The following is a 12,419-nucleotide window of genomic DNA, read 5'->3' on the forward strand; positions in this document are numbered from 1 at the left end:
CTTATTTGCTGTGTTTGAAGGGAGGCTTGAATTGTTTACTGCTCGTGGTGTTTTTGCTTCATTTGTGCCTTATTTTGATTTGTGGCTCAAAACTTCTAGACAAATATCAGGATTCTTATCCATCTTCATATACAGCTGCAAGCATTAAGAGGGGCTTTTGATTGCAAACAAAGTGATGCATCACACTTCCATGACTGACTGCATCCAACAAATATCTGAATACAGTTTAAATCCTTTCATGCTTTAACATTGAGATTACTGTTGCTTAAGGGTACCGAATTTATCTATTTGCCCTCTAATTTGCTACATCCAGTTATTGAAAGGATTTTTGTTCTCTCACTCTCCTCATTATCTAATGTTGGAATTTACTTAATTGGAATGAGTCACTTAGTGAGTCATCTTTTAAAACATTTAATCCAATATAAAACATTTCTATTGGACATACTGGTTAATCAAGTTTATCGTTTTCATGGACTTTAAGCTCTTGTAAACTTAAAAGAGAGTAATTAAAGGTTTTGAATGCCTCTATAATTACCTAATGTTTTTATTGCCTGTCTTTTTTTTTTTCTTTTGTGAGAGACAGGAAGAATGATTTGTTTACAATAAGCCACAAAAAAAAAAAAAAAAAAAAAAAAAAAACTGTCACTTTAAATGTCTCCTCTGTCCACTAGTATTATCATGACAGTTGCTTTTTTGTTAATCGTGAAATTCAGATTACTGGCTTCATTTAGGTCTCAAAGCTAATCATTTTGACAATGCATGAAATTATTTCTCCCCACCAAATACGACTGCCGGTGCATTTTAGGAGCATTTTTGCTCATAATACCAGTCTACTTCTTTTCTCTCAAATGAACATATTTAAGTCCTTGTTTATTCCCGGAAAATGTACATGACTTGTAAAAGCTAAAAGTAGGTTCACTGTCTGTGAGTCTGAGCAGCTGGAGAACAGCCCCTTCATAGATTCTGTGGCCAAAAAGAAACACATCTGCCAGAGTGAGTGAACAGTGCCACCTGCTGGGGAACACCAATGTGATCTTAAAGCATCAGAGGCAGAAACTACCAAAATAAATGCCTGCCTTAGGAAATGTAAATTCAGACATTTATGATGTTGTACATTAGTGTCATTATAATGATTATGTTCCCAAGTTCTCCTGCTGTGATGTGATGGAGCAAACATGCGCAATTAGCTCCTTCAAGTTTAATAAGCCAGTGTTTCTGAAAAGAATGAGAATCAGAAGACACTGAATTCCTCTTTACTTTGTTCTTTATTACACATTAAATAGGAGTGGTGAGATTCATGGCAAAAAATAGACTCATTTGAGATCAGATCACCACTCTACACTGCCCACAACAGGTGTGTTGTAAAGTGGTCATTCATTCACTTCCCTAAACCTGGACCAGTCATACTCTCTAGTCACATACACAGAGCGGAGTGAAACTCCATTAAAGCAACATTCATTTAGACACACCAACGAAAAGAAGCACAATTTACAAAATATGCACCTTTCAGTATCACAACTATACAAAGGTTGTTAAAATACGATCCAGGTATAAATGATACATTTCGAAATCAGCTGTTGGCACGCAATAAAGGAAGAGGAACATCTCAAACATTTCAGTAAAACTACTTTTGAAACAGTATTGTTAACAAGAGGGTTGCTTAATTAAAATTGCAATAACAGTTATTATCTACTTCATGAAAAAAAAGAGGTAATGATAAACTGGGTCAAAATTCATTAATCCTGAAAGCAAAATGTATCATGTCTGGATTTTCGGTGTCAATACCAACACTCCCCTAAAACAGCATTTTGTCTATTTGAGCACAAACAGGACAAAGTAAATGTTGTCTCGGCTCTCTACCGTCTAAATGTAGCACCTAATGCAAACAATAAAAGGCAAATAAAAATTCCCCTGGGAACAGCTTGTAAATATGATGGAAAAGGTGAAATATGGGTTGACCCGGGAAAGAAACTAGGACTCTTTTTTTTTTTTTTTTTTATAAATTCAGACAATTTTCTCTAAAAACCGATTTTATGGCAATTACTGCCTCATTTACAAACATCAGTTCCAGTTACATCACCACGATACATGAGCCTGGTGAGAGAAAATGACAAATTATTCTGTTGGACAATCGTTTGTGTTGAAAGGCAGCCCACCAAAAAAAATTTCAACACTTTGGGAAATGAATCCAAAAACTCTTTCAAAAGCTCCACATAAGGAAGAATCTGAAAATCCATTTGGACATTTTTAACAACCCCTTTGACACCACACCAAGAGAAATATTCCTGAAAGCTGCTTAAAAGATGCATTCTGCTTCCTAGCCAATCACAAGCAAACGAGCCATTGGCTTAGAAAAATGTGCAAGGCATGACACCTATTTGGCGAGCTACTGGAGAATCACAAATTTACTATTTAGTATTTAACCAAACAAACAATCTGTTTAAACATTACGTCCTCTGTCAGAATATTGACAGGACAACAATGTGTAACAAATTGCAATAAAATGATAATTGTCAGGATGAATAAAAACAATCCTGCAGTCAAGCCTTAGAGTAAAGAAAAGCAGGAAATATGTGACCAGCGAGGTCAAACAAGCCATTCAGCATCAGCCTGTGACGTGGCATCAATCCCTGCAACATAAAATGACTCTGACCAAAACAAAAACCTGACTCCTAGTCCCATTTCATTATCACAAAACGGGTAAAAATCCAGATCAACATGGATCTTTGAATCTGTCATTTATCACGCAAAAAAAAACAACAGCGAGACAAATGACAAGTGAAAAAGAAAATGTCTTTCTCGCAAAAGAAAATATTGATTATTGTTTATAAACCTGAAAAGCTAGACTTGGGATAGAGTTCCTCATTGCTGGCTCTGTTAAATGTATCAACCAGAGGCAGTTTGCAATACCCATGTCACCTAGGACACAATGCATGCAAAAATAATAAGAAGGAAAAAAAAAACTTCTCATGTAGGCAAGAAATCACTCCCCACAAAGTACAAAGCATTGACAAATTGCAAATTAATAGCTAATTACGGTATTAAAACATTCGGAGAATAGTAGGAGTTCGCATGCATACTTATATCAGTGACATAACTAAGTCATACCTAGAGGTCATTAGAGAAGGGGACATTACACAGTGACTGGGACATCTGGATCTCATCTGGCTGAATGTTGGTCCTTTCTTCATGTCTGTTTTGTCTACAAAAATCGGGATGGAAATTCTTTTCTTTGGCATCCCATATTTAAAAAGGGCATTACAGAACTTCTGCATGTCATAACCTTTTAAGCATAGGAGAAAAAAAAATTAAGTCATTAATGAATAATTTGTAAAACATGAGCTGCGACGCAATTAGCTCATGGTTCTGCAGTTATATAAAATGATCCAAAATAAAATCAAACAGGCTGTTGGACCAACACATGTGGGCAACTGGCACTAAACTGAAAATAAAGCTTATTGGTGTCAAAGTAGCAAATAACAGAAAGGCAGAAAATTCAGGTCAGGTTTAGTATTCAGTATGGTGGGTATCCAGAAGGAGCTAATAATTTAGTGTAATGTACAAAATGTATTACTTTAACTGTTCAACATAGTTTCTCTTTTTTAGTCTGTCTTGAAAAGGGGTGATTATTCACATAAGTGTACACTTTGTCTTGGACTTCTTTTTCTTCTTTTTGCCCTCCTTGCTCATCTTCTCCTTATGCTTTCGGATTTCTCGCACTAACGTGTAAAAGGCATCATCAACGCCCTGCAAAAAAAGATGAAAAATACAAAATTATACTTACAAGTTATTATGTTAAAGAATTGACAAAGATCTTTGATTCTGAAGTGAAGGCTGTTGAAAATAAAGGATAATTCCTCTATATCAAAGAATATTTGGTGCAAATTAAACAACCAACACTCCTATGTTTAATATCAAACTGACATGCCAAGGGCAATTTTTCCAAACATTTTAAAATCTATAGCACTTTAACTTTATTATATTTTGTCAAGTCAAAACCAGACATTTAACTTAAGTCCTCCAAAATCATCTAGGATAATGTCAAGGTCCCGTCTAGTGGACATTAGCATGACATACATCAGAGTGTAGGTAAATTCATGAATCCAGTTTAGGCTATGTGAGAAAGTAAAGTACATATCAAACATAGCTGTAACGTCATGTATTAAGAGTAAAAGTCAGCAGTGCTCCCACTGACAAATACACAAACAGAGCTGCAGTCACATGAGCCAGTTTCTTTCCTTCTGAATGTAAGCTGTCCAAGATACTCCCACAGTATGTTTAAATGACTGCTAAATAAAATGACAGAACAAGTTGTCCTGTTTACATTTCCAATAGTCCATGTGCAGTCCGCCAACACAAGTCAGAGAAAAAAAAAAAAAAAAAAAAGATGGACCTGCATCGAGGCATTTGGCACTAATGCTGGTTTACTGCTGTGGGTTTGAACTGAAGTAACAGTTTTATAAAAATATTCTGCTAACAGAGTTATTGAACAGAAGGCGAGCCGTCTGTTTATCACCCCGAAAGTAATAAACATTTAACTATTCAGAGATGGTTCCCCTGAGAAAGATGCATCACTCAGAAAAAATGGTAGAAAACTCTTATGAAGCTATAAATAAATGAAGAGTGTGGCACATCTTCCTCAGGTGAACAACTCTGATTTAAGGAAAGCAGGAAAACATGTGACACTTTAGGATTCAAACGTAATGTGAAAGACAGTTTATAAAAAGTTAAAACCAAGACTTTCAAACTGAAGGACTTTTTTTTTTTGAATGAGCCAATTTAAGCTCTTGGCCAGATTACTGGTGAATAATAAGCTCCATGTAAATGCAGCCAGTGTTTGTTGATGCCACACTGAGGCAAGTGCCTGAGCACTAGAACAGTTCGAATAGTGCAATAAATGTGATGCTGAACCTGCAAGGAGCGGCACAGCGAAGAGCCTGGGGCCACTTCAGGTTGTGGCAAAGACAGCAAGAAATGAAAGAATAAAAGATGAAGGGATTTGTGTCCGCAAGAAAAACTGTGTCACCCACAAACAGACACACACAAACAAACACACATTTTTCCTTTGTTCACAACATATCTGCCAGTTCCTTAGCACACACAGTCCTCCTTGGACACATTTCAGTACATGATTTGGTCCCAGATTCACCATAATCTCTTTTAATCACACATGTTGGCTGACCAGCCCAAAACCTTTTTTTCTTCATGTTGATTTCAGTAGATTTGGACGCTTTCACACTGGTAGTTTAGTCCAAATAATTATTCTGAACCCGAGTGCAGAAGAAGCCTTTACCAAGCAAACCTGAAGGAGGTGGTCTGATTGGCTCTGAGCCAACTGTAGCACAGCTTGTGTGTAGTCAGAACGCAATTGTGCAACTGTTTTGAATTTTTAGCAGGAAAACATGACTGAAAATACTGTTTTTTTCTGTTTGTTTTTTTTAGGCCATTCAGATGATTGTGTTTCTTTAATCATGCTCACATAGCCTCTACTTGCTTGCACATCACTCTTGTTATGTACATCTAAATGTGCTCTGTCATCATTTCCTTGTGGTAAGGAGAATATACACTTGCACTGTTCCAATGAAAGAATAACACAAACATACGTCAAAATTGCGTTCAGACTAAAGTAGATGAACCCAGTGTGAAAACGGTCTTAGACAATAATCAACCATAATACACAGAGACACTGAAAAGGCAAGAAATCATCAGCTGTTCCAGCATCCTGTTAAGAGTCTCACCACAACCCCAGTAGAAACCAGCAGGTTAGTTTTGAGAACCCATGAAGCAGCTCTCACTGCGTGTCTTATCCCATTGCCTTCTCCACAGTCCCAACTAACAACACACACACAGACACAGAGAGCTGGTGGGCGCGCGGCTGCATACACTTACCCCTTTCACATCACAACACACTTTTTAAGCTTGACACAGCGCGGAGTCTTTTCTTCCTTGCTGAGCTTATTGACCCGGTACTGCCTGATCTCCCGTACCAGAGTGTAAAAGGCATCTTCCACTCTCTGCAGTATGAGACACAACTTTCCCTCAATGTTGAGGAATACAGGGGTACATACCATATGGATGAATGTGTTACAGCCTACAGATACAAAGGAGCGAAGCAGACTGATCCGTCTGATGTGGGTTTATCTGTCATCCCCTTATCCTTATCATCTATGTAAACTGATACTCCACCCTAAATCTGACTCATGAATACCTAACACTATCCTCCTGTAGGCTTGAAAAGGTTTGTAGTTTCCTTCTTCACAAAGAAGAGGGGCTGTGGTCAGCCTTCATTTAAATGGTGAGTTTTCAAGGCAGAATAAAGTATCTGCAGCTGTATTTTGGCAAAACAGTGGTTGTTTGGAACATACTGAGAGGAGATTTTTTTTTTTATTGATGCTTTGATATTTTCTTCTGCCTTGAAAACTTGTCCCAACATGGGGGAACATACTGAGCACAGACACACAGACAAATTTTGATTTTTAATTTTCGTCATGAAAATGTCACCATTAGAATCCACTTTAACTGAATTTTAAAAAAGTCCTTCCAAGTCTACAGTGGGTGACTGATGCTAAAAAGATTAGGGTGGAGTATCACTTTAACTGTCTAACTTTACATAAATGAGAAGTGCATGCATTTGTGATTATACATTATATGTGTGAGATTGTCAAGAAGAAGATTTGGGAAACACCAGGTGGCTTTGAATGAAAGAGGCTGTTCCTGCTCCAACAGCAGCAGCACCGTGTAGATAGTGAATTACTGGTACACTCAGGTAGGAATAGGTGAACAGAGCTGTAAGAAATGAATCAATGTGTCATTAATTTCCCCGCACCAGAAGGAGCCATGATTCGCCCCGGGTCAGAGAGACCGGAGAAGGATGTGTTTACAGTTCACTGCTTCAGCCGGTCAGCCACCTAAGGCCATGCTCACAACACACACCATTTGATCCGACTACGCCACGGCTAATCTTCCTACACCCAGTCGCAGTAACTAGTAAGCAGAATCATTAACCCCCCTGAGTAATTACAGACAGTTAGACCTTTCATGCAGACTCCTTGACACACATTTAATGATTTTGTGATTATTTATAATGTAGGACCCTTTCCAGATGGCCCTAATGACGGTGTAATTTCACATATCCCTGACAGAGTAGCATGCAATGATTACATCATCACCCATAAATAAAAAATTCAATAAACCAAAGAGGATTTAATGATGCGCAGCAGATTGCCTGAGACATTTCCAAGCAACATTATTATAAAAAAGACCAACAGAGCCACTGAATGTGACACAAATCAAAAGCACCAGGACTCGAGACTTTCTTGTCATCCCAGTGTCGAGATTGTCAAGGACTCATCAAAATTAACAGAAGTTTATCTGTCTGGAATAATGAAGCTTGATTTTAAAGTGAAATTTATAGAGGGAGTGCTGTGTACATTGAGCCAATACACCTGAAACCACATGCAACTTTTCACCATTCACCATGCTCTACAGACCTGCAGTGGAAGACTACAGCAGTTCAGTGACAGATTTGAAAGTTAAACTGTTTGAGTCTTGAGGATGTGACCGTCTGTGGCGAGACTCTCACCTGTCTGGTTTTGGCTGAGGTCTCGATAAAGGGAATGCCGTAGCTGCGTGCTAAGTCCTGAGCCTGCTTGGTGTCCACTGTCCGGGACGGGAGGTCACACTTGTTCCCCACCAACACCATGGGGACGTCCTCAGAGTCCTTCACTCGCTTAATCTGTTCTCTGCACAATGACGGACACAATAGAAATTTCATTTGATTTTAATCCAGCCAAAATCTGACGGCTATTTAATGTGATGTTAAAAAGGTTTTGTCTGTTCAGAGTAACTAGAATAAAGTTAAAACCAGAGAGGGAGAATAAGGTAATTACTGGCTTCAGCTCAATGCTGTTACCTATTAGGACATGTATTCATGCATATACACTGAGGTAGCGAAAGATGTACTAAAGACTTTATTAAATCTTTTAATTTTTTTCATGAATAAATTTTTGCCATTATTAGACAGTGGACAGTAGAGAACGGACCGGAAATAAAAGGTTAGAGAGAAGGAGAATTAATTGCAACAAAGGTTCCTGACCAGACTCAAACCAGGGACTCTGCAATTACATGGTCAGCACCTTATATCCTTGATCCACCAGGACACCCCAAAAATGTTAACTCTTTTAGCTCCAGTAAAAACACCACGGTGCTCACACTGGGTGCAACGACTCATGCCCTTTGGTGCCTTAGCTCACCTATAGTGGTGAATGTCCTCAAAGGACTTGGTGTTGTTGATGGCAAAGACGCAGAGGAAACCCTCCCCTGTCCGCATGTACTGGTCCCTCATGGCGCTGTACTCCTCCTGACCTGCAGTGTCCAGGATGTCCAGCAGACACGTCTCTCCATCAATCACTACCTGCTTTCTGTAGGAGTCCTGGGAGAGGAAGAGGTCAAAAAGTTATCAGGACTCTGCCTTTAAGTGGGTTAAGTGTCCAAACAGCTGCTTAATAAAAAATAGTAAGAGAGGGTTGTGAATGACACAGTTTAAAATGTATTCATTTTAATTATACTCATGGTTATTATAAGCACGTTTTAAACATCTGTGGTATAATAGAACGCATCAGCTTTTGAACTGTCCATGATTTAATGAGATTCAACATATTTGTTTATATTCCTTTGTTTATATTGCATTAATGGATAGGTGATTAGAATTTAAACTTAACATAATTTTAAACATTTACATATGAGCAAAACATGCATGTTAAGCATAATCAGCTGTGGTTAAAAAGTGATATAAAAGTACACTGAGTATTTTCATGATGAATTCAAACAGTTTACACTGTTTCATCGTAACACGATTTCATTGACATGACTTTGCTGAAGGACGCCACAGGACCCCATTTAATTATTGCCCTATTCTAGTGGTTGCGGGACACTTCATTTACCTGCAGCCCTCAGTGTCAAAGCACTCCAGCTTTTCATCACACTGATGGCTACAGTCAATCTGATCCAACACAAATAATTACTGTCTGATCCAGGGTGCAGCCATTGTTTCAGATGTTATCTTGTATTCAGATAATCTATAGTGAAGCTCTAACCTGCAACAGCATATCAATAATTGATTGCATTCGCAATGAGATTGTTCACTTGGTGCAGGTTAGCCCCCTGAGAAAGCAGGCAGGCACACATGCATGTAAAGATATTAAAACCTGTTTGGTGTCTTTTTAAGACTTAAACCAGAAGAACCTGCTGCTATTACTCAACCTACTCTTTTTTTTCTCCTAAGACTAAAATACACACAAAACCATGGAGACATTCATGGACTTGAGTGGGCAAATCTTCACATTTACATGCATTCCCACACAAAGTTTCTTTACCTCAATGGTGGGGTCATATTCATCCACAAAGTGATTCTGGATGAGCTGAATGGTAAGTGCGCTCTTGCCAACGCCACCAGCTCCCACCACTACCAGCTTATATTCTGTCATGATTCACCTGCAGGACCAAAAAAAGAACATTAGACTCAGATATTTCTACAGACACAGTCAGTCACCTGGCACAGTATCAATTCATCTGGGGAAACATCGAAAGCCTTAAAAGGAATAGTTCTGAAATGTATATGTAAGATGCTTACGCCTCTAGTAAAGCCTAGTAAAAACTCTTCTGAGAACCAAATTATTGCTTAAAATAGATTTGTCAACTAGTTCCATTTGCTTCTCTTCATTTCTGTGTAAAACGCTGTCAGCTTGCTGAGAAATGCTTGCTGAGTCCTCAGGATTGAAAAATGAGAATAGGTCAATGTATAAATATCACTTAAGTAAGACATAAGTTAAACATAATAAGGAACACAGACCACCTAACAATAGGTTGAAAAAATTTAAAACATAACATAAACATACATTTCAATTTAATACTAACATGTTTGTTTTGTTTTTTATTTAGAAAAATTTTAGAATTCAACAAGAAACAGCAATCACCACAGTCAGAATATGATGGTTCATCTACAAGAGATTATATGCAAATGAGAGAATGGTGACTTCTGATGAATTATGGAAACACTGTCATATTAAGTTGTTATCAGCCCCAAAAAGTAAATCAAATGATGATGAGCCCCTATCTAAAAATGAATTTATTAAAACAGTTTGTGTGACCACAAAAAAACAGACTCCATATCACAAATACTCAGGCAGTGAAGTAAAAGACATAAAAGTAGTTATGAATACCCTGTATGTAATCAAATGTCTAAATCCAGCCACACATTCAGTGGTATTTTCTGAGTAGAAGCCACATAACAGAAACTAGCCCCAGGCAGAAATCTATGACATTACATTAAGGCTCCAAAATTGACAAGCAACTGGGAGGCTCTCTGCTGTCTGACTGCTTTGTGGAGCAGCGCCCATCAATAGTGGCAGCTGGCCTTTTCAGAAGTTACAGTACATACTGCTCACAGCTCTGCATTGCCTGCAGTCAGGGAGGAGTTCTACTGAATATTATTGCCTTGTCTAGACAAACAAAAACGAGAATGTGGTTAGATGGGTCTTTGGTCCACAAAGGTACGCTTTTACTACACTTGCTGCTTTTCTCAACACTTTAAAATGCTCCCTGAATTGGATCAGCCACATGTTATTTATTGCACCCAACAGAGTCTGTGATTTACACATATTACAGGGAGGTTGTTCTGTCCATTAGGAAACAGTCTTATCTTTACCTGAGCAGATAAGACTACTGACAAAAGTCACTGATCATTCCAGTAACACTATGAAAGCTGTCTGCCACATGCTTGCCATGCCTGTAAAAATACTATCACTTCTCATCTTGTTAGACAGTGAAAGTGCCTTTGAGTGACTGAATGTAGTACATGTACAGTTAGATGTAGAGTCTATTCAGCAATAAACAGGGGTATAATGGAGGAATACAGCTTATTTTATGGGTCAATAATTAGTAAAGTCAGTTTTCTCACCCTCATCACCTTTAAACCACATTTTAAGGTTGATATACTTGCAGTGTACTTTACAGATTGTTACCTTTAATTGTGGTATTTAAATACAAATATGATTATGCCACTCATGGTTGTTGTTTGGCTAACGCTGACACCATCTGAACGGCACAGAGTCCCCACCTTTTTATTTACTACACAACTGACAACAAGGTTATGTCCAATGGAAAGCTAGATTTGACAAATATTTATAAATATCACGCCAGAAAAGTCAGCAACCCCGTGAGAGGACTAATAGAGAAATCGGTTATTAATTGGGAACCCTGTAAATATTAGGCTGCTTACTAACAGTTTGCCATGTGAAACAGGCCTCCCCACTTTTCAATGAAAGCCCCTGCGCTTTGTGCGAGCAGGCAATAACACCTAGATCAGGCTTAAGAGTCGAAAGGAGTTTGATTTAAATCCATTGCTCAGTGCCCTCGGGGTTGCCAGATTGGTTGTGTGAAAACCTCTGAGCAATGTGTTTAATGACCAGTATGCTCTGCTGTTAGCTAGCTTAGCGCTGGAGCTCGCTCACAGCCTCGAAAAGTAAGCTAACTAGCCCCTGTGCGCTAAGCTAATGTGTTTTACACGAGTAATTCATTAACGCGGCACTGACCGCGCCGTGTGTCCGGACAAAGTCGGTATCATTCATTCAAAGGCGAAGGGTGCAGATTCCGAAGCCGCCATTGATAGGCTAACCCAAAGGTCTGCATTGCAGGGCCAGACGTTAGGTTAACAATTGGGCGTAGTTTGCACTAACAGCGAAAATGTGTATTTCCTCTATAATAATATTTTCCAGTTGCCACGGTGACCTAGCTACTAGATCGGGGAGCACAATGTCCCCAACAAACCCTACAGGGACACACATGTATGAATTTTATCCATTTGTTTTACCTTTTAGCGAGTGGAGTTCCGCGTCCGAAGTAGCGACCAAATAAGTCAAGCTGATAATCCCCTCGTTTCACACGATCTCTGCATTTCCTATTTCACTGCGAAACGCCCGCATTTAAGTCGGTCTACCTTGTTTCAGAAGCAAGCGGGAACATGCGAAAAAGTGGACAAATTAATCGATTGAACTTTCCATTTGATCCAGCGTCCGGCCTAGCTGCTCAGGTTGGCCTCCTTTACGCGAATATGGGCGGATACCGGGGCGCACTTTACCCAGAAATCATAGCTGGGGATTTCAACCGGTTTGAGGCAAATCACTCGACTCTTGTGTCGCAATATGAGCAGCTAATCACTTTATTTTTGTCCTGCCTTTATTCACTATTGACAGGTTTCATTTACAACGGTATATTCATATGATCCTCATTTCCCTCACTTAGTCATATTCAAGTCGTTTATCTATAAATATTACAATTTTTTTTTCTTTTAATTAAATCATATCTGAAACCATACAACGATTCACACTCACGCTTTAATGATTTCAAATAATATTGTAACT

The 12,419-nt window shown here is 38.7% G+C and overlaps 1 protein-coding gene across 2 annotated transcripts; it reads right to left on the bottom strand.

Moving 5' to 3' along the window:
* Window positions 1-1,778: 1,778 nt before the first annotated feature.
* On the bottom strand, window positions 1,779-12,137 carry kras (v-Ki-ras2 Kirsten rat sarcoma viral oncogene homolog). Of its 2 annotated transcripts, XM_041037620.1 has the most exons (6): window positions 11,870-12,137; window positions 9,375-9,492; window positions 8,253-8,431; window positions 7,583-7,742; window positions 5,890-6,014; window positions 1,779-3,747 (listed from the first exon to the last, which is right to left on the bottom strand). In XM_041037620.1, exons 2-5 carry the CDS (start codon window positions 9,483-9,485, stop codon window positions 5,895-5,897), a joined length of 570 nt encoding a protein of 189 aa, XP_040893554.1. In that variant the 5' UTR covers window positions 9,486-9,492; window positions 11,870-12,137; the 3' UTR covers window positions 1,779-3,747; window positions 5,890-5,894. The 2 variants fall into 2 exon arrangements, with proteins under 2 accessions (XP_040893554.1, XP_040893555.1); XM_041037621.1 differs by lacking the exon at window positions 5,890-6,014 and having other exon boundaries at window positions 11,870-12,127.
* Window positions 12,138-12,419: the final 282 nt, after the last annotated feature.

Source organism: Toxotes jaculatrix, chromosome 5, assembly GCF_017976425.1.
Source record: "Toxotes jaculatrix isolate fToxJac2 chromosome 5, fToxJac2.pri, whole genome shotgun sequence".
NCBI classification, from domain to species: Eukaryota; Metazoa; Chordata; class Actinopteri; family Toxotidae; genus Toxotes; species Toxotes jaculatrix.

What these genes read in the sequence shown, in the direction of transcription:
- kras (XM_041037620.1), bottom strand. Translation starts at nt 9,485, where the DNA reads ATGACAGAATATAAGCTGGTAGTGGTGGGAGCTGGTGGCGTTGGCAAG. An exon ending in AATATGACCCCACCATTGAG is followed by an intron (nt 8,432 to 9,374) that starts GTAAAGAAACTT and finishes TTCCTCTCCCAG; the next exon opens with GACTCCTACAGAAAGCAGGT. An exon ending in CCTCAGCCAAAACCAGACAG is followed by an intron (nt 6,015 to 7,582) that starts GTGAGAGTCTCG and finishes CTCATACTGCAG; the next exon opens with AGAGTGGAAGATGCCTTTTA.